This window comes from Pezoporus flaviventris, unplaced genomic scaffold (genome assembly GCF_033815535.1).
Source record: "Pezoporus flaviventris isolate CSIRO_AGI_PZ_B2104156 unplaced genomic scaffold, CSIRO_AGI_Pfla_v1 ptg000113l, whole genome shotgun sequence".
Lineage (NCBI taxonomy): Eukaryota > Metazoa > Chordata > Aves > Psittaciformes > Psittacidae > Pezoporus > Pezoporus flaviventris.
The window spans coordinates 1,246,322-1,273,761 of NW_026892661.1; the positions used below are offsets into that span (position 1 = coordinate 1,246,322).

General features: G+C 53.0%; 1 protein-coding gene across 1 annotated transcript; it reads left to right on the forward strand.

The window, feature by feature from the left end:
- Nucleotides 1–320: 320 nt before the first annotated feature.
- Nucleotides 321–27,211, forward strand: CEP164 (centrosomal protein 164). The gene is made up of 31 exons (XM_061478145.1): nt 321–479; nt 821–932; nt 1,172–1,382; nt 2,882–3,043; nt 3,819–3,947; nt 4,320–4,397; nt 6,778–6,897; nt 9,044–9,484; nt 10,871–10,945; nt 11,160–11,237; nt 14,091–14,176; nt 15,210–15,359; nt 17,148–17,363; nt 18,175–18,306; nt 18,836–19,052; nt 19,558–19,635; nt 19,890–20,021; nt 20,318–20,440; nt 20,937–21,080; nt 21,255–21,338; nt 22,113–22,181; nt 22,516–22,694; nt 23,034–23,160; nt 23,563–23,630; nt 23,734–23,941; nt 24,252–24,359; nt 24,627–24,741; nt 25,085–25,432; nt 25,867–25,933; nt 26,176–26,298; nt 26,906–27,211. Exons 1-31 carry the CDS (start codon nt 344–346, stop codon nt 27,003–27,005), a joined length of 4,416 nt encoding a protein of 1,471 aa, XP_061334129.1. The 5' UTR covers nt 321–343; the 3' UTR covers nt 27,006–27,211.
- The last annotated feature ends 229 nt before the right edge of the window (nt 27,212–27,440 follow it).

The window sequence follows — 27,440 nt, forward strand, 5'->3', positions numbered from 1 at the left end:
CGGGGGGAGCGGGTGACCGGGAACGGGGCCCGGGAACGGGGCCCGACCCCGCCTTGAGGGACGGCAACGGATCTGGAGCGAACCCCCGCATCCGGGAGCGTTGCTCGGGTCCGCTGGGGACGGGAGCGGCGCGGCGCTGCCTGGGCTCAGCGCGGCCCCGGGAGTTAAGCCCGGGATTAACCGTTCCTCCTGAGCCTCCCTTTACGTAAGGCTTTAAACCCGGCGCGGGCGGAGGTGGCTGCTCGGTGCCGGGCACGTGGGGCCCCTCCTGCAGCCGGAGCGCATCGCTATGCGGTAAAGATGCTCGGGCATCCCGGCCCCTGCTAGGACACCGCCGCAGCTGATGATCACTGTGATTCCTATGTCGCTTCCTTCATGCCGCCAGATGCAGAAAGCCATGGAAGAACCCATGGTGCGCATCGGTGACCAGATCATCCTGGAAGAAGATTACGATGACACCTATGTTCCCAGTGAGCAAGGTAACGGATCCTGCCCTCCCGGGAGCTGGGAGATGGGATTCGTGCGTGCAAGTCACTGCCAGTGTATTAAGAAAATAGGAACTGGGGAGAGCGTGAGGGTAGAATAGATGGGATTTTGTAGAAGACAGGGTGAACAATTAACTTTCTGGTTGTAAAGATAAATGCCATTTTGCAGTCTGCCTCCAGCCTGGCAGGGAACCATGGCACAGTGCGTCCACTGACACATGGGCCACTCTGGCAGCTCTGTTTCCCCTGGGTGCTGTGCTTTAGTTGGGGAAGTTGGCTTTCTTGCTTAGTGCCTGGTGCGGATCACCTCCACTGGTTCCTCTTCTGCTTTCCAGAAGTCCAGGATTATGCCCGGACGATCGGGATTGACCCCAAGAAGGAGCCGGAGCTGCTGTGGTTGGCCAGGGAAGGCATCGTGGCCCTGCTTCCTCCTGGGTGGAAGCCTTGGTGAGAGCTCTGTCAGTGGTGGGGGTCCTGCCCTTCCCTGCTCTGTGCTGCCCACATCAGTGGCAGTCTGATGGGAAGTTGGATGTGGATGTGGATGTGGATGTGAGCAATCTCTAAGAGAGCTCCTTCCTCACACCAATGTGTCTTTGGGCTCTTGGTGATTCAGTAAGGATGTGCTGGAACGTGCAGCTCTATCTGTATGTGCTCTTTCACCTTTTCATGGTGGTTTTGCCATGCAGCCAAGACATCACTGGTGAGATCTATTACTTCAACTTTGCTAATGGCCAATCCATGTGGGACCACCCGTGTGATGATCACTACAGAAAGCTTGTCATTCAGGAGCGAGAGAAGCTGCTGGCGTCTGGCAGCTTGAAAAAGAAAGAGAAGAAGAAGAAAGATAAGAAAGAGAAGAAGAGCAAGAAGGAGAAGCAGTCATTGAAGAAGCTTGCTGTGAGTAGACTCCACTTGCAGTGCTTCTGGGGAGGCTGGGCAGAGAGTTCTCATGATAAATGGATGCTTTTGGGAGAAGCAGAGGTGAGACTGCAGTCAGATTACCTGTTGTTGCTGTCATAGATGCTGTCTAGAAATGTCATTGTCTTCCTCTGGGAATAGCTGGATCATTTTGCTCTGTTCTGCCCAAACCGTTTGTCCATAAGTAATTGCCTCAGTTTAATAAGAAGTCACTGACTCTCGTGTTCTGAAGTAAGAAATGATCTGAAAGGTCAGTGTGTTTAATGTTAATGGATTGCTGTGCTGCTGGGGGTGCCCAGCTGCGGCTCCACCACGTCACAAACTCAGGTTTCCAGTTACCCGCATGTGGTGGTGCTCACTGATAAGAACTATGACTATAAATATCAGGTAAAGTGGAGATTACTCTGCAAGTTTTAATTAGCCCAATGGAAGCGGGTTTATCTTTGCTGAAGGACAGCTAACATCCTCTGCTCTGCATTAACTTGCGGTTAATGGCCATCTGCAGAAAATAATCAGTGTGATTTATTCTGCTACAGTGGAATGTGTGATTTATTCTGTTGCCATTGCTGTGGCAGGGACTTTGTGGAAGAAGGATTGGTGCACATTCATCTCCCTGCTCCTCAGCCTAAGAGTGATTTAGCTCTGCTTTCAGTCTGCAGCCTGGTGCAGACACAGCGCAGAGGAGCTGTGATGTCTGAATGTGCACGTGCTCTGCTGGAGCATGGGCTGGCGTACGTGCTACAGAGAAAACCCTGGCATATGTGTGCTGCGAGCTGAACCTGTGCAGGGTCATGGGGTGGGAACTCCATGGTCATGGTCACGTTTCGGGGGGGGATAACTTGATGTCAAACATGAGCTGCTGAGAGGGGAGGATGTTGGATGGCTCCTTGGGCTCTTGCTGCCTTTTGAAGGGGAGAGATGTATTTAGCAGCTTCTTGTGGATGTGCTGCAGCAGAGTGCTTTGTGCTGTCTGTAACTTTTCCACTGGTGTAAGGTGAGGAAGCAGCCTGGATCTCTGTCTAAAACGAGGTGGTAATTGCAGCTTGGGGAGAGTCGGAGGCTTCTTGCCATCAGAATGGTTTCTCCTGCACTCATTTCGTGCTGTGCAGAGCAGCAGAGCAGAAGGGGAGCTGCCCAGTTTGCCTTGGGTGCATGGCACTGGCTAAGAGCCCTCCCAGAGGGTGCTGTGTGTGGGTACGTGTGAACTGGTGTGGTGGCTGTTGTTCTCGCTTTGGTTTGGAGTGATGGCCATTGATTTTCTGGATTGCCTTGCTGCTGTAAGGTAAATCACTGTATTCAGATGGGCCTTTGGAAGACAAAATGTGTGAGTAAATCAGAGTGTGTATCGTGCTGGGCATTGCTGGGCGTTGGGTCTCACAGGCAGCTCTCAGTGGTGGTGGGTCTCGTTTGGGCTTGGTCCTGTCTGTTGTGAGGAGCCATGTCCCGTGCTGTGTCAGTGAGCTCTGTGCACATTCCAGCCCGCAGGCATGCTGCTGGCACCCGTGCAGGTGCCCCCGGGGGGCCTGGCCCCGCTGCGTGGGGTCCCAGCACCCCTGCTCCCCAGCCTGCGCCCCAGCCCGCTCCCCCTGCAGCTTGGCAGCCCCGCGCCCGCCGGCCTCGTCACCAGAGCAGGGACACAGGTAAGGTCCTGGCTCTGGGAATGCGCTGCAGAGCATCTCGGGATGGGGACACTGAGAAGCATTTGTGATGTCTGTTAAACCCCACTTCCCTGCTGTCCCTCACCAGTGGTAACTGTTCTCTTGCTGTTTCTAGGGAGCCCAGTACTAAATCTGTGCTGAGCTTGCTTCTGCTGTGATTGGCAGATTTAAAGAAAGAACTGTTTCAGTTACTGTTGGCGGGAGAAGTCTGTTAAGTTCATCTGAGTAGAACACTGATTTGTGTGATATGCATTACGGATAACGTAATGTGGTAAATCATATTGTCCCTCAACTATTCGCTAAGAATAAAAAGTGAAAAGCAGAGTTTTCTGGAGGAATGCAAGGTTTCCAAGCGGGTCAGTCTTTTGAAAGGAAACAAAACCAGTGTAGTGCCAAACATACAGATCAGCACCTTCACTGAAGGTTTTAGTCTGGCTAAGCCTTATCACTGGTGATTTCAAGGATTTTGCTTTTATTATGGGCTGAGCAGGACTGAACCAGTGTTTTGAGGCACAGGCAGGTTTTGCAGCTGTCATCCTAGAGGACAGGACCCTCTGATCTAAGGGACAGCATGGCCTCATAAGGAATATATGCTCTCCCAACTGGCCATGGCTCTAGCAGAACAAGGGTAGCAGCACAATCTTGAGCACCTTCTTGGAATTCAGCAGCTCCCCTGCTGCTGGCCAGTGTCTCAGTGGGTTTGTGTCCGCCCTTTCCCTTGGCTGTCCTCTCACCTCCCTTCTCTTTGGCCCCACAGCCTGCAGAGACCTGTAAGGCTGCCAACCAGATGAAGAAGTTGCTGGACTTGGTCTGCGAAGAGGAGAGTTCCTTCAACCCAGGGGCTGTAGATAAAAGGAGAAGTGAAGAGGAAGGAAGTGAAAATGAGGTGGGTTGTGCCTTGGTTCTTAATGTGAGTCAGTAACTGTAGTGCAGGAGACCTCAGAGAATGAAAAACTGATGCTCTGGTGGTTGACCGTAGCTGTTCCATTTGACTCAGGGCCTTAGTTTGTGCTGTGCTTCCTCTGCGTTGTTGGGTCACCAAAAAGCATCTAATCCTTTTCTGTCATGGTGCTCCCTGTAAGTCACCGTCTGCCATGAGGTAATTCCAAAAGGAAGGGGCTGTAGGTGTGTTGCCTGGGAGCAGTGCTATAGCTTTACTGTCTTGAGGCTTAGGAACCCGCAGTTCCTGTGTGCTGGTGGGGTTGCAGGGGTCAGAACTCAGTTTTGACCATCCCTCTTTTGCTTTTCCATACTTTAGAGCTCCTATGAGACACGAGGACTGTTCAAAAACCTGCATGTGGATGTCAGTGCCCTGGGAGGCAGCTTTGACTCTGAGGTAAGCCATTTGTGAGCAGGACCAACCCGGAGCAGGCTGATGGAGGCACAGCAGCAGGGTTGGGGAGTGTATGAGAAACCAGATGTGGTCTGCAGGGGACAGGGGGTTGTGTGTTGGGTGCAAATTTGTGCTTGAAGGAGAATGCTTGTGGTTGGTGGGTGGGATTTGAGGAGATGGCATCTTTGCCCATGTTGGAGCTTCGTTTAGTTCTAAAGCAGAGAAATCTGAAGTGATGTAGGTGTGACAAGCAAGCTGGAGAAGGGCTCTTCAGCAGCAGAAAGGTGAGAGCCTCGGAGCAGAGGTGCCACTGTGCTTGCTGTAGGAGGAAGGCTTGTTGAGGAAGGTTTGCTTCTGCGCTGCTTGTTTCAGTGAGTGTAGAAAGAAGTCTTGTTCTCCGCTGAAGTGGCAGTGGTGGCACTGGGGAGAGCAGAGGGGAATGTGCTCTGGAAATGCCTTTCTCACACTTAGTTCCACAGGAATCTTAAACCTTCCATGTGGATTGCGTGTGGTCACCCGAAAGCTGTTTTCTTCCTTCTTGCACTGCTGACATTCTGTGGCTGGGGCAGTGTCAGCAGCGACTTGAGGACACTTGTGGGCTCGTGCAGACATTGCCTTTCCATGCCTCTCAGCAGTGATGAGGCTTAAGGTGACAAGGGCACAATGGGAAGTGCGTGGCAAGCAGCTCCGGTGATGCAGCCCGACGGTGCTGACATTAATCCTGTCTCACTGCTTTGAAATCTCTTCCACTGTCTGAAAGGCAAATTAATTTCTCTTAAAGTGTTTTACAGCATTTGCCTTATCCTGTTCACTGCACACAGGAACTAAGCTGTCAGGGGCTTTGGTAGTGAGTCCATTCACAGTGCTGGGTGGAACTGCAATGGCTTACGCTAAAGTAGGGAGAAAGAAAGGGCTGACTCCCTGGTCTCCAAACAAGCAGCAGCCTTTTAGGGTCCAGTTCATCACTGGAATGTTAACGTGTCCAGAACAGAGCTGTCGGCATTTCAGTGCGGAGCTTCAGGAATCTATTGTGAAATGGCAGCTGCTGCCCAACAGCCAGGCTCGGTTAACCCAGACGGGGGTATCTTAGTCCTGATATTAGAATTGCCCTGGAAAAGGTAATTCTGGTGTGCTTCCATGAGATGGCAGTAGAAAAGCATTCCTATGAGTGAGCCTAAGCCTGGTTCTCCAGCTCCTTTGCAAAACGGGAGGAAAGGATTTGTAGTATGAACCTTAAGGGGGGAAATCTAAGGTGTAATGGGGTGAAGAGAGAAAAGCCTCGTGGCTTCGTGTAGCCTGTGCATCAAGGTCGAATACCTGTATCCAGAGAAAAGCAGCATGAGGGTTTAGTGACTTGCTGAAACACAAGGATGCTGAGGGAGAGAGGAGGCTGCATTGAAGGTGGAATGAGCGTCTGGAGAGAGGGAAGAGAGGTGGAAAGGAATGCTGCCTCCCTCTGTGGGCTTTTCTGGAGCAAGGAGGGAGTTAGCTGGGAAAGAGGCAGTGAAAATGAAATCCAAGTCAGGTGCTGGGGACCTCGAGGTGTGAGGTTTATGTGTCCTTAGAATGTACTCTTGGTGAGAGGGCCTCATGTAGGAAGCTTGGTTGGCTTGGCTTAGCTCTTGCCCAAACCCAGCTTCTTGTCTCCTGAATTCCTGAGCTGGAATAGTCACTGCAGACACATGAGACTCTGAGCCCTAACATACAGAAGGGCTTTGGGATACTGCTGGATGGGGCAAGAGGAGGGGAAGGTCTGGAAGCATCTCTGGTGCCTGGGGACGTGGTCGTGCAGCAGCAGAAGTGATCCCCTGCTGGCACGCTTGCAGCCTGGGAGGTTTAGTGCTCTGCCTCCTGTCCAGGTCAGTCTCTGGGTAAACGCTGGGGGTCAGGGGTCCTTTGTGTGGTGGGGAGTTGCCACACGAGGCTGCTCTGTCAGATGGAGATGTGTGAACAGGAGCTGTCTGTAAATAAACACCGTGCAATAGAGCTTGTGTGGTACTGCCGGGACGCAGGGAGCAGAGCTGCTGCTTCCTGGGAAACAAAGACATCCATGAAACACCAGTGCAGGGATGGCAGTGGAAGGGGAGGATGGCTCCTGTGTCCACACCACAGCCTTGCTCTCCCTGTGCTGGGGGAGCGTGCCTGAGAGCTGCTGTAGTGAGCCACAGCAAAGCACACAGACAGAAAGGGTTTTGTTGGGGAATGTGGGCCTGGGAGCTGCTGAGCTCCTGTGAACTCCTTTCCCAAGCTGGAAAGCTGCTGAGCTGGAGGGCAGATGCAGTGTGAGACCCAGGGCTGTGACCTGGCACATCTGGATGACCGGAGCAGCTTGGAAAGGAGCTGTGAAGACTTTTGCTAGTGGATGCGTTACCTCACCCACTAGGAGAAGAGCAAAGCAGAGGAGCAATACTGTGGCAGTTGGGTAGCTGATGCTGCTGATGCTGCTGATGCTGACCTCCAGCACCGAAGGAGCCCTGCAGAAGAATCTGGCAGCCTGAGGGAGGTGATGAGTGGCTCTGATATCATGGCTCTGTTCTCATGATGTCACTGAAGCTGTGCATGCAGTAGGCAGCTTTGAGTGTTGTGGTGTGTGCCTGATAGCTGCTTGCCTTGTTTCTTTTGCTGGGTATTGCATTACATGCATGAAGAGAGGTGTAAACTTAAAACCGCAGGGCAAATGCTACCCGGATGAGGTCTGTCGAACCTAACCCCCTGTGGACTTCATCTCTTTGAGATGAGCAGGGCTCAGTTTTGGGGGCCGCTGTTCATCCTGATGATTCATTTCTGGATCAGATGCCTTTCCCAAAGCTGGTCCCGCTGGTATTGATGTGCTTTTCTCCAGGCTTGTGCTGATCACTGGAAGTCTGGACATAAGGATTTGACGGGCAGAAATTTCACATCAGTTAGCGTCACTCAGCTGCGGGGAAAATGTGTTACAGCTTGTGAAAAGATCAGCGAAAGCCAATTATATCCTGACTGACTTGTCCCAGCTCTGAAATCCATGGAAAATCCATAGCCTGTTTGTGCACAGGGAAAACCTCCCTCCTCCTCCACCTGCGTGTCGGATTGGCAGAGCTCTTCCAGAGAGTTGCATTTGTGATCATTGAGGTGTAATGCTGACAAAAGCTTTGTCTGTATCTGTGCTTAAAGCAGGATTCTGCCAGCTAAAGAGATTATGCTGGGATGTTTTAGTAACTGAGGTAAACTTGCCTGGAGAGAAGCCTTTGTGTGCACGGTGTTACTGGAGTCATTGGTGTATTCTGTTGTGGCGTTGTGCTCCTCAAAGGGAAGTGTCTCTGTACTGTTTTACATGTACATCTGTGTACATAAACCTCGCTGCTCTCATCAGGCGTACCTTTCCTTGGGTGCTGTCAGATGTCCTGGAGACAGGGCTCAAGGAGAACTCTAAAGCAAGCCTGTCCCAAAGGGAGCACGACTTTCCAGGTGCCCTCCACCCCAGCTAAAAGTGAGGACTGCTTCAGTGTTACTGCCGTGGGGCAGTGCCTTTTGCACAAGCCTGTCTGGGTTCAGGACTTCAGGTGCTATGAAGCCTTTGTGGCTGGCTGGTGGTTCAGTGGTGCGTGTTCAAACCTCTGCTGAGCAGGCACCACACTGGAAAGGGGCCATAGACTTTGGTTTGAATCACAGGTGGGGCTCTGGGCTGCACCTCTTTGGGTAGCTGGTGATGAGGTTTCTCTGTTGTCCTGATGGATGCTGATGGATGCTGCTCTCAGCCCTGGGAAGGTCCCACAGACCAGCACTGGGCTGGGAGAGGCGCTGTCAGTGCGCTGCAGCGCCGGCTTTCAAGCTGACAGCATTCCAGTTGCACTCTGATAAAAATACATCGTTAAAATATGCGGTCTGTGTGTGGTACATGCTGTACACAGGATGCAGCTAATGTTTGACAAGACACCACAGCATTAATAAAACAGTGAGAAAGTGGGACGTGCTAGCAGTTTTGTTCGCATGCTGATGAGGGAACCTTTTCCTGCTTCCTCCTGGCTGTCGTGCTTGTTCTCGTGAGCTGTGTGGCCTCCCCACTGCTGGAGAGGCACCTGGAGCTCAGGGTGACTAAGCTTTAGTGCGGGATTGTGTTCTCCTTGAGTGTGCTGTGTCAGTCACAGCCCTCTTCTGAGCTCAGAGCGTGAACTGGTGCCTGCCCTCCGGTTTGTCCCACTGGGAGGTGGGATGCTTCCAGCTTGTCTGCTCCTCTCTGCTTGATTTCAGGCAGAAGCTACGTGTCCAGTACCAGCCTCTTGTAAATTTCCATCTCTCACGGAACAGATGAAAGGTGGAAGCAGAAATGGGTCTCCTGCAGAGCATGCAGGGTGCTCCCAGGGGCTGACGGGCCTAGGGCAACCACAGCTACCTTTTATGACCTGAGCCCCTGTGGATAGATATCCGCGACAGATTAACAAACCAGAACCAAAACCCAAACAGCTCTGAGCCCAGCAAATGAGTGTGTTTATCCCAATGGAGTTCCTTGTCTTTGAAAGGGACTTTGTAAAAAGAAATCAAACTGGTCTGGAAGTCACCCAAAGCTCTGTGACTTTGCTGTAGCAGAACCCATGCTCTTTCTGACTGCTGCATCCTCCCAGAGAGCGGGTAAAGGATGTTGTAGCTGTAATTGTGTTTGACTTGCTGCCTAGAAGGAGTCTGTAAAATCCAGACATGCTGAAGAAGGGCAAGAGTTTTCCTTGGATTCCGATGCTGCGTGCCCTCCGACTCCCATTGAAGTCGTTCTTGGCGATGCTGACAGCAGCCTGTCTGACCACGACAAGGACGAGTCTGGTGGGAAACACACTGGGAATGACCTACTGGGCAAGCCTGATCCTGAGGTGGAATGTGACATCTCTGCTGCTGCTGAGCTGCTGCAGTCCCTGCAGAAAAGGAGAGCAGCAGGGGTAGATACTCCCAGTGGTCCTGGGCCACCTCGAGCTGCATGTCCAGCTGCTGAACCTGCTGAGGAAGATCAGGTAAACCTGGCTTCTCCCATTGGTCCCCTGTCTGTTGGTGAAGAGATGGTGAATGAAATGAGGGAAGAAGCAGCAACTGATCTGGAAACAGATGGCAAGCTGGATCCTGGCGAAGTAAGAGACCTCCCTGCGTGGTTGGGTTTGGTGTGGAAGCTGCCGTGCCTGTTCCTGTTGCCTTGTAAGGCCCTGCTTCAGCGAAGCTCTTGGAGCACTTAGGTGTCTTCTGTGAAGGCAGCGTAAGCGCTTTGCTAGTCAGCAGGGTGTTCCTGGGGGGGGCACAAGTGCTCTGAATTCCCAGATCAGCATCTTTAGCACTGAGCTGGGAAATGGTTCTGTTCTGCGTGCACAAAGTGCTGTCCAAAGCAACCGACAGGCAGAAACCCTGGACTGAGACACAGGTTTTGAGTCTTGGAGGAGAAATAAGTCTCAGCTTTCAGTGCTGCCATCTGTACTAAGCAAGCAGGTTTATAATGAAGTTCACACCAAGCCCAGCTGTCCGTGCTGCTTTGTTTCTCTCCTTCTGTTGTTTCTCTCAGCTTATGCAGAGATGGGACAAAAGTGTAAAGTGAGCTGCCAGCCGTGATACTCGCAGCTTCGGAGGGATGCGATGGGAGGTGTGGGTCAGAGTGGGAAGGACGGTACCTGGGGGCTGGCTTGGAGCTGCAGCTCTCCTCTGTGAGCACGGTGCCTCCCTGCCTGCAGCTCTCCTAGGAGGAGGAGAAGCAGCTAGAACCGGGGTAGCTGATTGTGCCATCTCTGGCACCATCGAGCGTCACAAGGTGCAGATGGGTTCCTGGCCTGGCCCCTGCAACTGGGGTGCCAGACACACACATGCTCTGGTTCAGTGTCTTCCAGAAATGCTAGAATATGAGAGCTGATAAACTCCTTCCTTCCAGTCTAGCTTTGTTCCTGCTGATTTTGAGGATTTTTCTAGTTCCATTGCTGTGTAGCATCCTTAAGAGATGCTAAGGGGTAAAACAGCCTGGAAAACACGTTCTGTCCCAAAGAGCTGGAATTTGAAAGCTTTGCTTTTACACTCACCTGCCCACTTGCTTTACACATCTGGGTAGATCTGCTGAAGTCAGCAGGGTTCTGCGTGTGTTCACGCTGAACAGAGGAGCCCTTGCTGCAGTTAGGCATGCCAAGGTGTACCTTTAAAGACCTTTTAAGACCATGGTACTGTTCTGTGTGGCTTTACCCGTTTATGTGGTGGGCTGGGGAGCTCTCGGAGCTAGAGAGATCTGTGCAGAAGGAGCAAAGCACAGGAAGCAAGTGCCTTTTGTCAGGGGTATTTGAGGAGCACTTCTTTGCCCTCCCCAGTCCCCTCTCCTGCCCCTGTCTCCCTGTGATGCTTTGTGTTTGTCTCGTGGGTCACTGTGCTATGGAGGGGCCAGATTTGTCTTCCCACATCGGTTGTCACCTTGTTGGGAATGCCGGCGTGAGGCTGCAGGGGTAGGATGTGCACAGGCTCTAACACAGGTTTCCTCTTGGCTTTCAAAGGCATCAGAGGCCAGCAACTGTGTGGAGGACTTGCAAGTCTCTAACTGCTTGGACCGTGAGGTGATTTGGCCTGTGGTGAGTCACTAAAAGCTCCTTGTCCCTGGGGTGGGACACAGTGCCACGGGTGCCTGCAGGACTGGGGTGGCCATCTCCTGTGTCCTGTAACCTGTGCTATTGGTTTCAATAGCTGTGTTTCAAGCTGTGTGAGGATTTGGGTCCAGTCTCGGGGTCTCTGGCCAAACCTGTGTGTGCTCATCGGCCACTGACCCTTTCCTCCTTTCTGCTTTAGGGCATCAAGAACTGGCTTTCTGAGCAGGTAGCAGATGTGGAGGATCTGTCTGCTGCTGTGGACAACCCCATGTGCAAGGTCAGTTCTCTATGTGTGATCAGGGACCAGTCTGGATCAAACACTGTATTGTGGTGCAGCAGTAACAGGATGATGCTGTTGGTATAGGGGCTTCGCAGAGGCGAACACAAGTGATGTGCTTTAGCGTCAGGGGTTACAGCAGCACTACCTGAGCATTGGTTTGTCTGCAGAGATGAGATGTAGGTATCTACACAAGGAACAAACTTTGAGTGCAGGTGGCTTGTGAGGGCTGCAGCATGTAATCTCAAACGTGAGCTTCCCTGCCCCAGGAGGTCAATGGCTTTCCAAGGGAATGGTGGGAAGCTGAGTCTCTTTCCTTTTGTGGGTATATTTGTCCCTTTCTTTCCCTTAAGCAGATGGGAAGGATTTGTGTACCAGAACACAAGTGCGAAGATGGGAGGAAAAGGAGGCTGGCTCCCTCTGACAGATTTTGGTCCAGGGAAGCTTATTTTTAAGCATTTGGTTGTCTTGCCTGCTTTCATGTAAGGGGAGAAAGAGGCTCCTTTCAGTGAGTCTGTGGCACAGGAAGGAGTGTACATGTGCTTGCACATCTGTGTTTCCTATACTGTGTTAGCCCAGGCTGCAGCTCGGACCAGGCAGCTCTGCCTGAACAAGTGCTGTGCATCTGGAGGTTTTCTCCTTGTCTTCTCAGCACGCGATGGAGCTGATTGCTCAGCCCCACGCTGCAGCTACCCTGTCCTGCACCACCTCGGTGGGCACATCCGTGTGTGCTGGCTCCAGCTGCGGCTCCTCAGCCTTGCTCTGACTGTGAGCTGATGGGCTACGCTGGAGGAGCCCTGTGTGGCAACCTCTCACCTGCCCGGCAGAGAGGAGCAGTGCGGGTTGTGAGGATGTCTGGAGATCACACCTGTCCTCTTGTGCCTAATAATGAGCATAATCAGATGTGAAGGGAAAACAAACCATGCGCCTGCTGTGTTCCCCCTTCCCTCCTGCTGCAGCACGGGCACAGTGCATACAAATGTCAGGTTGGAGCAGCCACGTCTGGAGCTCATTACAGCCCTGTCTGGAGCAGAGAGGTGGGCTTAAAACACCGCTGCACAGCAGCTGCGCAAGCAGTGTTGGAGGGTTTTGGTTGGGCTCCTTTGGCAGGAGCTGTGGTAGCTTGCAGGGCCTGTGTGCTGCTTCCTGCTAGACCTGGCCCTGCTGCTGGCAGTGGGGAATCTGCTCCTTTCACCCTCCACTTAACAGGCATTTAAAGTGCTGGCATCCTGTTTGCTGGCCCTGCTGCTGCACAGGGGGTGATGGTGGTGAGGAGATGGAGGCAGGCATGCAATGTAAACTGGTGTGTACTGGAGACAGTGAGATCCTCTTGCTGAGGTCCTGTGGGATCTGTGCTGTGTGGAGGGAGGAGACAGGGAGGTGGGATGACAGATAACAGACTGTGTCCAGGAGACTGGCTTTGTGTCAGGAGTGTGGGACAGGGCAGAAAACAGAGCTGTGTCCAGCGCTGGGACTGCTGGGGTCCTGAGGGTTAAAATCAGCCCTTGTTCCCTGCAGGCAGGCGTTGTTCTCACCTTCTCCACGTGTCCATAGATTCCTGCAGCCCGTGATTTCCATGGCAGGACTGCCCTCCTTGGCAAGGCCGGTGGGGCAGGGGTGCAGCTGTGGCTGCGGGCGTGGGCTCAGCAGCGTTACCCTGGTTATCCCTGTTCCCAGTGAGGTCTCATTCCCCATCCATCTCTCCTTTCCCCTCCGCAGGCAGCGGTGACAGAGCCCATTTTGAGGCAGGAAACATTTGCTGAGCCGCTCGGTTCGCGGGAATTGCAGTCATTACTTACAGCGGGGCAGGAGGGAGGCGGGGGGGGCTGCCTCGGGAGCGGCGGCCGGGCTGATGGGATGGAAGGTGACAGCACTCGCAGGGAATCCTTCTGCTGTTTGCTCTGCCGAGCACGTGCATAGGTTGCCGCTGCTTTGATTCCGTGTTGGGTTAGCCCTGCCCCGCAGCACGCTCCCTCCTGTGCCTCCGCTCCCCAGGAGCTTGGCGATGGGACCAGGAACCTCAGCAGAGGATGGGGCCTCGCTGCTTCCTCTTGTGGGGCTGACAGCTTCAAGAGGGGAGCTCTTCCCTCCCCAGGTAGACAGCGCGGTGCCCTCTGTGTGTGCCTGCTGTGGGGACAGGCAGGTGGGAGAGGGAGCAGCTGACTACTCCATATTCAAATATTTGCTGTTCGTGTGTCAGGTATTTACTGTGTCATAAATCAGCCGCTTCAGCACCAAAACCACTCTGCTCTGGAGCAAGGAGTCTGGAATCCCTGGGTAGGTGAGACCCTGAGGATACTGCCCATCCCCATCTGCCCGAGAGCTGGGTTGTGAGGCAGGGCTGAGTGCTGGTGTGATTTTGGGCACAGCCCATACATCAGTTTGCTTTATGGCCACAGCACGTTATTTTACTTCTCTGTGTGTGACATTCCTCATTTAGGAGATTTTTGTCCAACACTTTCTGGGGAGTTAGTTTTTGGTGAGAGGACCTTCAGGAAAACCAAACCTGCATCCAAACTGCTTGGTGCTGGCAGGGAGTTCATCTTCTGTGCTGGAAAAACAGCCCCCAGACCCTAACTTGAGACACCCTGGGGAGCTGAGCTCCCAGGCCTGTTGGTTGTGCTGCTGGAAGCATTCCTGCAAGGCATTCCTGTGATGCTTTGAGACCCTTGGTTACCTACAGGAGAGGAGGCTGGCATGTTCAGCTGGGATTCTGGATGCTCTTTGGTCCCCGGGCTCACTGCTGATGCACCAGACCAGAGGGTGCTGCCCTTCAGCAGGACCACTGTGAGGTCCTGCGAGGCTTGGATGGGGAAGGAGCCAGCAAACTCCACACTTTGCTTTTACCTGCAGGCCCAGGAGCTGGGAGAAGAGGAAAAAGACCAAAGCAAAGCAAGTATAGAGGAAGAGCAAAGCAAAAGAACAAAAGCTGCCGAGAGGTATGGTACAAACAGAGCCACAAAGGAGGTGTGGACAGCCCCGGCTCTGGATGACTTTCCTGTCATGTCCCCCCTGCTCTGCTCTGGTCACAGACGTCCCCTGTAGAACACCCCGAGACGCTGCTTTCTCACTAAGCCTCTCTCTTCTCCTTCCACCTTCTTAGTACTGTCTCAGCAGACTTCAGCTTTGTTTCAGCTTCCTGGTAGCTTCTGGCTCTCATTTCCTTGTGGCTGCCCCAGATGCGGAGGTGCCCTCTGCTTCCCTCACAGCTCTGACTTCTCTCTAAGGCTGTGAACATCACGCTTGTGCCAGGATGGTCTGAACCTGGGCTCTCTCGAGCCCTCTCCCTCCCTCTGAGAGCTGCAGCCTGTGGCATTTATAGATGAATCGTGTCAAACCTCTTAGCCTCTGCACAGTTACGTGTACTCTGGGGCACTGGGAACAAGAAGCTGTTGCTGTGCCAGGAGCACTTGTGAACAGAAGAAGCTGCAGTCCATCTTAATGACTGCCTGCGTGCAGTTGGGATTTGCAGCCTTGTTCTTAGAGGAGCTGTTCATGTGAAGGTCCCCCAGAATGTGCCTGCAGGAATTGCCTCCTTATCACTTGGTACCTGCTTCCCAGCTGTGCATCCTCTCCTCCTCTCTGCCTGTAAAGCTGGCTCCTGCTTGCTTTGTCTCTCTTCTCTGTACCTCCAAGGTGAAGTAGGGTTGTAGATGTAAACGTGCCTGCCAGTATTCCCATCTGTAATTTGGACAACAGTGTGAGCGTTGCTAATAGGGCTGACTTAGCCTGGGGAGATTCTGTGAGGACCTGGAAAGAGAGGGGGGTAATCCAGGGATTAATTCAGCATTTTGAGCCTGGCACCCATGCAATCCTCAGCTGCCTGTTAGCCTGAATGGCTGGGAGCTTTGCTGTGCCTCTGGCCGACCCGTGTTGCAGCAATGGGTCCCGCTGGCAGGCACTGCTACCTGCAGCAGCCCCAGACTGATCTGTGCTAACCCAGTCTTGTGTTCCCTCTTTTGTGCTGCAAAGCGAGAGGGATCAGAGTCCTTGTGAGGCACCGCAGGAGAAGAGGTTTGCTTTAGAGACCCCTGATGTGGAGGAGGCCGTGGCAGCGGAGTCAGAGGAGGGCTCGCTGGATATCCCAGGCAGTCTGGAGGAGCTTGCTGCCCCACAAGAAGCGTAAGGGCTTTGTTTAAGTCCCTGGTGTTGTAAACACAACAGCGTTTGTCTCTTTGTTCCCCTTTGTGGTGGTAGAAGCTGGGGTGTGCAGTCGCTGCGCCAGGAGATGCAGTTTGGTGCGCACAGCAGTGCTCCAGCATCTCCATATGCAAATCCAAGCAGCTGTTTCACCGAGTGCCAAGTGAACAGCCTGTCCTGGGGAGGGGAGGGCAGCAGCTCGGCCCTTGGGCTCTGTGGCACAGGAGCCATGGGCTGGAGGGAAGTTGCTTTGTGCTTGGAGGAGCCTCCTCCTCTTTGCCAGCATCGCTAATGAAGCTGGGAGCGTTCACCCTGCTTTGGGAGACGCTTTCACACAGACGGGGGGAACAACAGAACCCAATCACCCCAGTTTTCCAGTCGCTGGAGCACTGGTTGCTTTGGGATATAATAAGCTCAGAGCACAGGATGCAGAGCTCAGGTTCCTTGCTAAAGCCAGTGCTCTGTTGCTGCACTAAATAGCTGCTCTTTGCAGATCTGTCCCCCCGGTTCCTCTGCCGTAGCAGAGCTCGGTAGAAGTGGTGGTGCTGACTTTGCTTTCTGTGCCAAGTGACAGACCAGCAGGTGCAATGGGGGAAAGCAGGGTGCCTCCCAGGGCTGAGTGCTGGAGAAGGGATCTGTGCTGTGGGCACCAGCACAGGATCTCCCTTTCCCCCCGGGAATCGTGTTGAGCTGTGTAAATGTGTGCGTTGGACGGATCTCCCTTTAAGCGAGAACTGGGGCAGAAGGAAGAACGTGCTAAAAGGTGGAAGTGGCAGCACAGGAGATGAACACCACCTTCTGCAGGCTCCTCTGCAGCAGGCCCAGAGCAGGCAGCATTCCATGGAAGCAATAATGAAGTGGGTTTTTTCCAGAACACAACCGCTCCTTCCTGTCCTGTTCTTTTTGCTAATGGCTGCATAAGTGACCTTTTCTCTTCTGACTCAAGCCTGTATTGCTGGGGCTGCTATTTCCTTGATTGCTGGCAAAACAGAAGTCCCTCTGCCTTATGCTAGGACAGAGCACGATGAGACCTTTCTGCTCCAGCTTTCACTAGCAAAGAATGAGTTTTTTCTTAGCTCAACCTTCATTTGCCCCTCTTTCCCCTTCAGCCTCTCTCAGACCTTATGATTTTACTGCTCTCTGTCTGAAAAAAGCTTAATTAGAAGCAGATTGGGTTTGAATTTGTTGAGTGCTTCGGGCTTTCTGTTGCCTGGAGCTGCCAGGCTCCCAGCACACTTCAGACTGCGATGGCAGGGAAGTACGTGGTCCAGCAGCACCACGCTGCTAGTCCCTGGGCTGCACACAGGTACTGCCTGCATCTGCTGTAGTGCCTGGCTTTCAGGGCTACTAGAGCCTTCCTGTTCCCCTTGCAAGGTAATCTCTAGTGGGACAAAACAGGAGTTATCAGGACCTGAGTGCTGCTGAGGTTGTCAGTCAGAGTTCCTCTGGGAGTCAGCCCATGGGGGCATCCCCACACTGGTACTGGAGGTAATGCACTGCTCAGCCTGGAGCATGTGCTCCAGGAGGAGAGCTTGTGTGTACCCACCTTGTGTCCTGCCTCTCTGCCTGCCTGTGCTGCTGGTCCTCAGCTCCCGTGAGCTAACCAGCAAGGGATGTGGTCCATTGGGATTCTCTCCTCCTTTCCCTTGGACAGTGATGTTTCTAGAGGAGGTGGCTCTGGGATTCTTGGTTTGGGGGAATGTTGCTGTTCCGTGATGTGACTCAGTTTTCCATCACACTTTTGCCAAAGGAACCTTCTCTTTTTGATAGGCAACCTGAGGAGCAACCTGAACACGAGCAGTCCTTGAACCAGCCTAGTGAAGAGTCCCTGGAGGGAGCAGCCGATGAGCTGGAGCACAGGCAAGAGATAACACACTTATTGCAAGCACAGGAGGAGAAAAGTCAGCAGTTCCAGGAGGAGATGAGGCAGCCGGAGGAGGAGGAGGAAGCTGAGAAGCTTCGTCAGCAAAAAGAAAAATCCCTCAGGTACTTCCTTCTGTTACTCCATCTCCCTCCTGTTCCTGCTCTGAGCTGTGATTTCATTGCTGGGGGCCACAGGCTTGGGCTGCTATAGGCCATCACCTTGGAGGTGGTGCTGTTTTGCAGAGCTATTGACAAAGGAGGCAAGAAAAAGGCTTTTGGGGAAGAGGAGTACAGGGCTTTTCCTGGCAGAGGCAGTGCTGTGTGTGAGGATCTGCATATCTCAATGGGCAGTGGTCTGCTGGCAGTGCTGTGTGTGGAGAGCACGGCCTGCCTCAGGAAGAGGGGGGAGCATTCCCACATCTCCTGTGGGGTGAGCTCTGGTTCCATACACATGCAGCTTGCAGAGCTCGGAACCTGTCTCTTATGGTTAACCTGGGAGAAGTTTCTAGCTCGGTGCTTGGAGCTTTACCACCTGGCCAGCGTTCAAACCCTGCCTGGATGGTAGTAACAGGACTGCAAATTGGAGCATTAGAGGAGATGAGGTTACCCCAGAGGACCCATCTGAACCTCTGGTACCGTATGTTCTACAGAGGGACTTCCAAACAAGGCTTTAAGGAATAGGGCATCCAGGTTCCTTGGCTGGGAGCCTGCTTTCATTTAATAGGAGTTGATTGAATTTACCAGGAAAACACCCAGCCCCAAGTGCCATCCATGAGGATGCAGCACGCTGTAACAGAGGTTCGATGCTCCTGTGCCAACAGCCAGATTCTGATGCGTGGAGGGGAATTGTTGGTCTGGAGCCCTGAGAATGCCTCACTTGAAGATATTAAAGCCTCCTGAACCTTGTTTCTGTTTTTGGCTGCTCACCTCTCAGGGCTCTACGGGAAGATTTGGCAAAGGTCTCTGAGGAGGAAGAGCTGCGTATTAGAAAGGAAGAAACTGAGAGACTCTCAAAGCTGCGAGCTGAAATTGCCTCCGAGACCAAAGCAGAGGAGGAGAAGATAAGGTGGGAAGTTTTCCTGCCATCCCTGGGGATGTAAACTGCTGCTCTGGGAGGGAAGCGTCTCACACGTCACCAGCAATGGCTCCAAGCGGAGGTGTTAGCCCTCCCGAGCCTCCTGTGGCTGGTACCCTGCTGAGGTAGCAAGTACAAGGCCCGAAACGTGATGCTGTGTTGCTGTGATGTTGGGCCACAGCTCTGGGCCACGTAAGTGAAAGAAATGGCACCTGTAAGGAGAGGAGCAGTTTGCAGCGTGGCTTGGTTTGGGCGGATGTCTCTGTTTAACAGCTCTTAAGGCCTGTGGAATCAATTGGAGGAGGCAGACACTGGAAAACCTACAATTGGTTATTTCCTATTTCACTGGCTGCTTTGCTGTTTCTTTCCAAAGCCTTAATTGGTATACTTGTGAATGGTGTGCTGTGATTCTCAGTTTGTTCTGCCTTGCATGTGCTGTCGTCTCTTGGCTCTGGTTCCTAAATGGAGTCCAGTGGTAAAGTACCAACTTCTATCTGTACTCTTGTTGCAAACCTACCAGGGCAGAGCAAGAGGCCACACTGCAGAAACTAAGAGAAGAGTGGGAATTCCAGCAGGTGATGGAGAAGGAGAGCCTGGAGAGGAAGCAGCAGCTTGTTTTGCAGCAAGTGAAGCTGGAAATGGAGGAAGTTCAGCAGAAAGAGATGACCAAGCTGGAGCATGAGAAGGACCAATCCCTGAGAGAGCTCAGGTTGAGATTAGATGGGGAAAAGAAGAAGGTGAGATCTTTATGCCCAGCTAGGGCTTGTGTTGCAAAGCTAAAGCATTGAGATGAAATAACACCAGTATGTGTTTTAACAATGGCTCACTTAAACCAGAGGAAAGATGCTAAGGTATGATGTTAGAGGCTGATTGAGGTGGGGAGGAGTACTCCCCCAGGTTTTATTGCAGGGGTGATTAAATAACAATTACTTACATGGCCGTGTTGCATGTGAAGAAGAGAGAAAGATCACCGTGTCTCTGCCGAGCTAAACCAAGCCACTTTATCTGATCACCTCTTTGGCTGCTGCTTTAGTCCTCCTGAGAGCCTGGGCAGTTCAGAGTCCTTCCAGCACAGCACGATTGAGATCCACTGAGATCTCCTTGCGTGTGCTCTGGTTTGGAAGGGGTTTACCATTGTGCTTTTGGTGCTTGTGGAGAGATGATAATGGCAAATTCATCTTGTGTGGTGTGTCCCCACACATGGAGGTTTTCCAGCAGCCTGTCTTGCTCCTGTGCCTGCAGGCAATGGAAGAGCTGGAGGAGGAGTTTGCAAGTGAACTTCGGCAGCTGAAATCGGCAGCAGAAGAGAAGCACCGTAAGGTAAGAGCTGGTGTCCTTACAGTGTAAATAGTTTTCTCCCACACTGCCACCAAAGGTGCCCAAGGAGGGTGGTGTTAATGTTTTCCACTTGCTAAATGTGGTTCCGGTCTGGCTCAGCATTTGGACAAGCTCCAAGCAGGGGGAGGTGAGACTGCACACACTGGTCTTTGCCATGCTGCTTGCTCTCCGTAGGAGGACGCTGAATGGATCTTGTCAGAAGGGTGACAAATCTCTGGGGGTGGCTTTCATGGCAGGTCATTTCCAGCCTGCAGACCCAGATAGCAGAGGCACAGAGGAGAGAGGAGGCTCAGCTGCGGGAAGACTTGCAGAGAGCAGAGCAGAAAGTGCAGCTGAAAGCCTATCGACTGACAGAATACGAGCACGAGGCAAGTATTCACCTTGGCTTGCTGATGGTCCCTCACCATCTCTCACTGGATGTGTCCTGGGGTCTGAGAGGCCACATCCCCTGCCCGAGGGTGACGGTGGTGCGAGGGGGAAGAGCACCCCTGCAGCATCTTAACCTCACCAGGGTGCTTTGTGCTACCCGGGCCACAGCCTGATCCCACTTGCAAAGTACTCTTGAGCTTCAGTCCCTCTGCTCATGTGTGAGTTGTTCCCTGGGGGGGCTGCTCGGGTCTGATGCTGTAGTTCAGAGAAACATCTTCTTGTGTCACCCCTGCAGCTCAGCGAGCTGATGAGAGAGAAACGCCAGGAAGTGGAGAAGGACCATGAGAGGAGAATGGAGAGGATGAAACGGGAGCATCAGGAGGCTCTGGCACGGGTTCAGGATCAGTATGAGGAGGAGGTACTGCTGGGTGAGAGCAGTGGGGTTGGGAGGTGACTGGTGGCTTGCTCAGTTGGGCTCACACAGCTACTTGCCAGTCCTGTCTATCTCAGCCACTCCTAGAACTGGAAACTCTCTTTCTGGCCGTTGTTGCCGTGACGTAAAGTGAATTTAGGCTGGGGTTATAAGGATAAGCTGTCAAAATGTTCTCTGTGAGGGCAGCTTCCACGTGCTTTTGTGGATTTCTGCATGATATTTGTGGGTACCCATTTTGGAAAGCCGCCTGCCTCCCATTTTTGACTGTTTAGTCAGCAGTACATAACACAACCTCAGTTTCATGGGCTGTTTCTTCTTTCTTGAGCCATTTCCTTAACAGTGTTGTCCCTGTAAGCAAAAGGTTCTAACCTGCTGTAGCTGGTGTTAGCTCCGGCCTCGCTGTCTGTGCTGTCGCGATGCTTTGCTGGAGAACCCTGGGCTTCACTCAGCGCTGTTCCTGGTTGTGTTTGGCACCAAACAGGAGAGGAAGCAAAGAGCAGAGCTGCAGGAGGGCCTGCAGGGCGAGCTGGGGCGCCTGCGGCAGCGGCATGAGCTGGAGGTGAAGGCGCTGCAGGCAGAGCTGGGCGAGCGGCTCGCGGCGCTGCAGCACAAGCACCGGGAGAAGGTGAGCGTGTGCTGCGCTGCTTGGCATGGCCTGGGAGCCCTGGCACCTCGTGTGCCTCCCGCCCTCTGCACCACAACGGGCAGGATGTGCTTTCCCAGGTCCCGGTGTGGTGGCAGAGCTGTGCCTGGTGCGGGAGGAACTCGCGCTGCTCTTTAACTCAGCGTCTCTGTGCAGGAGAGGGAAGTGCAGGAGTTGGAAAGCGAGCTGGAGATGCGCATGAGGAACGCGCAGACCAGGTCAGCACAGCTCCTGAGCCAGGTGAGTCCCCACGGCTCTCCCAGCCTCTCCTGGGAGGCTTTGCAGAAGTGCTCAGCCAGGGGTTTTCCTGCCATGAAGGTTACAGGTAAAACCTCCATCTCCAGGCAGAGCAGGGCTAAGTGCTCCTGGCAGTACAGCCTCGTGGCTGGTCTTTGCAGTGAAAGACAGTAAGTGGCTGTAAAAGTGACAGGGGGATCATTAAAGCCTTTCAAGGTGGCATGTTCTGCTCGGCATCGTGTCAGATTTCAGTCAGCCCCTTCCTGATTTACCTCCTCTTCTCCCTGCTGCTGTGAAAAGAGTGAGGGTTTCTGGATCTTGGGTAGCAGTGGGAGAGGGAAGCACTCCAAATGCTCCAGTGGAGCTGGCAGAAATCCCTGGCTGATGCTCTCGCCTGCCAGATCTCTTAAGTCCTGGCCCGTGCCAAGGGCTGTAGATAACATTGCTTCTGTCAGCCCTTCCTTTCCCAGCAGCACTGGGCGAGGAAGTGAAAAGGTAAAGAAATGGTGGAGGTGAGCAGAGGCTTCACAGAAGCAGGATCCTGTGGAAATGACCATGAGCCCCGAACACTGCAGGGGAACGCAGATATGCCTAACTTCTCCCTTGAAGGCAAATAGAGGAAGGGGATCTTGAACGTGTGGGGGGAATAAAGCAAAACTGACAACAATCCTCAGGTTTTGAGATGGTCTTGGGACTTAGGCCTGGCCTGCTGCAAGTGCTGCTGGGCATTAGCATCTCCTCCCTCTGACACTCACCTGCTGTCTTACCTGTGTATAGGAGGAGTCTCTGAGGAAGAAGAGGCAGCAGCTGCTGGAGGAAGACAGGCAGGCGAAGCTGGAGCGAGACGTACGTATGCCTTGGCTCTGGAGAGGTGCTGTGCTGCTCTTCCTTTGGGGATGAGGGCAGCACACTACAACTGTGGCTTTGAAGAAGCAAACTGCTTCCCCTAAGTTGTGAGCGTGAAGGTCTGGAGTGCCATCCTGCTGGCAGTTTGATCAGCTCCAAGCTGTTTCCTAAGAGAAGGAGCCAGTTCTGTGCCTGCAGGGTTGGCGCATGGTGTGTGCCTGGGTAGCTCTGGGACCTCCTGTGCGCTGTGCAGGTAGCCAGCTCCTGCACGTTGTGTGCCTTTTGCTTTGGTGCTGGGGAGATAACTGTGAGGGATTCTTTGGCTTTCTTCTAGGAAGCTGCTTTAGCCTCTCAGCTCCGGCTAGAGGAGAGCAGGAAGGAGCATTCCAGCCTCCTGGAGTCTATCCGGCAGCTGCAGAAGTCTGTGGAAGAGCTCCAGGACAAGAAGGCTGAGCTGGAGGCTCAGGTGGATTTGCTGCAGACCCGAAAGCAGAGGCTGCAGAAGCACAAGAGGTGAGAGCATGAGGGATTTCCTCTGGTACAAGCACATCTACCCTCTGCCCTGACAGAAACCTCGCCCGGGCCTCTCCCTTACCTCTGAGCTGCTCCTGTGCTGGACCATATTCTTTCAGAATCCTAATGTCTTACTGTGTGCTGAGGGCACGGGGGTCCTGGGCTCCGTTTCCCGATCTATTTTTCACTTGCTGTGTAATTTTGCCCCTTCACCTCTGCTCGTCACATTCATTTGGCTTCTCTCCACCTGTCTGATGAGGTTAATAAGATGCTTTGAGACACGGGTTCCTGGGCTAGATGGACCTGCGGTGTAATCAAGTGTTGTCTTTTGTGTGGCAGTGAGCTGGACGCAGCCATCAGAAGCAAACAGGACACTTTGAAACAACTGGAGGCAGAAGAAAGTGTGGAATCTCCAAAGGAGGAAGCTGAGCTCCGTGCTGAAGACCTGAGGGAAGCTAGTCAAGCTGTGAGTAAAGCAGACTGTAAAGGTGCTTGCAGTGTGAGATCTGAGGCTGTAACTCCCTTGAAAATCCCAGCTTTTGTTCCTTCTGGTTGGAGTCGGTTGAGATGCAGTGATGCGTTTTTCTTTGCCAGGGGACATCAATATGTTTAGGGCTGATTTCTGTCTCTTATTACTGGGAGGAAAGGAGTGTGGGATACTTGAGTGCCCTTGGAGTCAAAACAGGGATGGAAATGTCTTTGTTACTTTTGAAAAGTCCCATGAAGAACATCCCTGGCACTGATTTTGAATCTGGGCCCTACCCTGATGATGGCATTGTGAATGTTGGCTCCTAATTGGATTCTCATGGGGTTCTAGGGTTCTGTTTCCCGTACAAATGTCAGTTGTTTCCGTGTTTCAACTCCTCAGCACTCATCTGGAGAGCCTGTTTCCCCGCCTGCCCAAAGCCATGAGGACAGTGACCTGCAGGTTGATCAGTGAGTATCTTACACCAGCTGCTTCTGGAGAAGGGTCTGCTTTGGCTTTACGAGCAGGAGGGTGCAGCACAGGAAGGCAGGAGCATGTGTCTCTCTCATGTAGTGTCAGGAGCTACATCTCTGCGGAAGGGATCTCCATCAGGAATGCCAAGGAGTTCCTGGTGACCCAGACCCGCTCCATGAAGAAGAGGCACATGGCACTGAAAGCTGCAAAGCAGCAGTGGCACCAGGACATGCAGAAGGCCCAGGAGGTGGTGCAGGATCCCAAGAGCTCCCAGCACCTGGAGGGCATGCGCAAGAACCTGGAAGAGGTGAGCAGTGCAGCCCAGTCGCTTGCTGCAGTGCAGCAGCTTGGCTTTAGTTGAAGCTCTTGGGACCTTCAAGTGGAGGAAGTGTCACCTCCTTTTCCCTGGGGTGAACTGGCTTTGAGGCTTATGCTCTGCCCTCTGTACATTCCGTTTCCCATGCTCTCCAAGACTTGGGAGCAACTTTACTCCAGCAGCATCATTTCCAGTGCTGAGTAGAAGTGAGATAATGAAAGTCACCCCAACCACTAATGCAGTTCTTTCCTGTCGTTCTGGTTCACGTCTCCTCCTTGGCTTGGCTGTTGACCCCCTGCAGGAAGCCAAGCAGTTGGACAAGATGAAGTCTGCTATGCGGAAAGGACAGGTACTGCTCAAGAAGAAAGAAGAGAAGCTGAGCCAGCTGGAGTCCTCGCTGCTGGAGGAGGTAACCACCAGCATCACTGCTGCTCGGGTCTGCCTGGCTGCGCTCCAACCTGCCCAGAGCCCCCTTCCCTGTGCTGAAGTCTCTGCAGGGCTGTTGGTCCCTGTTGGTGAGGCTGTTTATGGTGGCCAGAAAGTGGTGCTTGCCAGTAGAGCTGGGTTTCTGAAACACATTCTCTGAGAGCAGAATAGGGACCCAAATAAGACGTGCCTTAAACCACAGCAGCCATACAGCATGTCTTATTTGGGTCATTTTCCTTCTTTTGCCCAGCTTTCAGATGAAGACACTCTGAAGAGTGCTGCATGCAAGAAGATGGTGACTTTTGATCTCAGCGACTCTGAGGATACAAACAGCCCATCCAGTGTAAATGTAAATCAGCCTGAATGTAAGTGCCTGACTGTCATGTGCAAGGGAATTGCTGTTATGTTTATGGCTGTGTGAAGGGGTACAGTAGAACTGGGAGGGATGGGGCAGGGAGACCAGCTGCGCACACTCGTGCATATCCAGACTTGTGTGGCAGGCCCTGTCCTTGCAACATGGGAGGGTCATGTCCTTGCTATCATGGTTCTGCTCCACTCTGTGCCAAAGCAGCCTCCAAGGCACAAATCCTGGCTGCAAAGCCTCTGTATCCCACTTAGCACAGATTGATTGGCGTCAGCTTGGACAGGGAAGGTCTCCTGTCTCCCTTGCCTTCCCAGTGACCCCTCTTTTCCCCTCTTTTCCCCCAGTTGATTTGAGAGCTGACTTGCAGGCTGTCCCCGAGCCAGACAAGGTCAGGTTCCTGACAGAGTCTGTGACGCGTATCTCTAGTGAACTCAACAGGGTCCTTGGTGTCTTGGGCTCTCTGAGCAGCCAGCAGTCTCCACTCTTCACCTCGACGCCTTGTGACAGCACCCCTGTTTCCACATGTACCTCCTTGCCAGGACTTCATGCGGGAGGCTCCCGGCTGCCCCCGCCAAGGACGTCTTTGGCTGACCAGTTGTCCTGGAGCTCTGGGCTGAGCTCTAGTGACTCTTTGGCAGCTGGACGCTCAGTGGACAGCATCCTGGCAGACAAATGGCACAGGTACTTCCCAGGTAAGTCAGTCCCTGTCTTTACTCCATCTGCTTGCTTGCTTTTGGTTTCACAGCCCTACAAGTTCTCACCGTGTTCTCTCCAGCGCTGGTAAGGCCAGATCCTCTGGTGCTGCTGATAGGAAGGGTGCTAATGAGATAAGGAATAAGAGCTTCATTCCAGGAAGTGCAGCATATGGCTGATCTGGTTTCTGGAGCAGTTCAGCCTTTAATATACACCCAAGAAAGCAGTTCTTGCTCAAGAAGGGGCTCTGCTTCACTGGAAGCCTCCTGTGACCTACAGATAGATTCACCATCTCTGTTTCCTTAACACCACTCTGTCCTTGGCAGGTGGCTCAGCTTGTGGGGACGATGTGTCCATAGTACAGGAAAGCAAATGCACCCAGATATGAATGCCGTTGATTCTGGGGGGGCTGTATTTAATCTCTGTTTTCCAGGTGGGTTCCCATCGCACTCTGGAAGTTCCAGGCTTCTGGACAACAAGCTGGGATATGTACCTGCAGAGTAAGGGTCTTGTTCCTTGTTCTTGTTTCATTGTGGTGCTTTCCTTTCTGTGGAATGATTTATAGGTCACACCATATACCATGTAGATAAAATCATAAGGTACGTGTTAAGTAGACAAGTTAGATGTCATCAGTTACTCATTGCCACATGCTCAGTTTTGGGTCAGCGTGGGTGTGGGATCATTTCTGCCTAGACGCCGTTTTTCCCACTTGCACCGTCTCTTTCTGTCCCCTGTACAACAGGGAGCAAATCCGGCTGTTGCAGCGCTCCCAGTTCCAGAGCTGTGAGTCAGACAGGACAAGTATTGAAGGAATGATTGGGATGAACAAGAAATGGCTGAAAGACTTCACGAGGGAATCAAAACTGTATCCTTTGCCTGGGTCCCTAATTGCACTCCAGCTTCCTGCAGCAGGTCCGAGCACACAGCAGGAGGTGCGCGAATCAGGAGCTGTAAAGCACTGAAAGCATCAGGGGCTTTGCTGCGGGCATTCCCTGCTGAGCAGCCTGCAGTGAGGGACAGTGTCTTGAGGCCGGGGTGCCTGGAGACGCGTGGCCCTGGCAGGGGGGCGGTGGGGCAGGGTGGGCTGGGCTCCCTGTCTGAGCTCCCCCTTGCTCCAGCTCAGTTTTAGGGCACGTTGTAGCATGTGGTTGGGCCAAATGGGTGAGAGCTCCCTGTTCTGTCAGTGGGGATGGTTCCAGGCTCCTGTTGTATCTGCCTTACGCCGGAGCTCTCGGTATTTCCTCGGCAGCGTGACCGGCATTAGCAGCAAATCCCTCGGGCTGTCCTGCGCACGGTGCTCCTTGAATTCCCTAATCCCCCTTTAATTCCATTTGACTTGGGTGCAGCAGGCTAAATGCAGCACATGTGTGCAAGCCTGGCTCCTGCCCCTCCGTACCTATCCTGTCTGCTGGCTCTGCTCGTGCCTGCTAATGCCTCACCTAAGCCAGGCTTTTCCTTCACCCAGCTGCCAGGCCTCCCTTCTCAGGGGCACAGAACCCCCCTGCCAGCAGCTCCAGCGTACTTCAGCTAAGACTGGATGAAAACAGGCAAATCAAACTCTACCATTACTAAAGGGTGGGCCTTGGCTCTGCAGGGATGGTGGCGGGGGCCACACATTGGTTCCTGTGATCCCCAACCATCTCTGCTGCACCTCTGTGCTGTGCCCTTGAAATAAAGTCTTTTTCCAAGAGAGCGGAGGAAGGAGGAAGTGAACTTCCCAGGTGGATTCTTCTAATCCTGTAATGTGTCCAAATATGCTTTATAGACTGTTTAATCCAGTGCTGAAACACCAGGGCTTCGATAAATCAACACTTCTCTCATTAGTATTCCAGCGACCGTGAGCCATGGCTGTGAATCACAGAGGACTTGGAACTGGTCAAGGGGGGGGATGTGAATCCAGCTGAGGCTCTGCTAGAGGAAACGTGTCAGGAAAGGAGTCCACCCTGAGGCCCAGCAGATGCTTAATAGCAGGTGGGCCAAGTCATCTGCCTCTGGCACGTGTGTGAG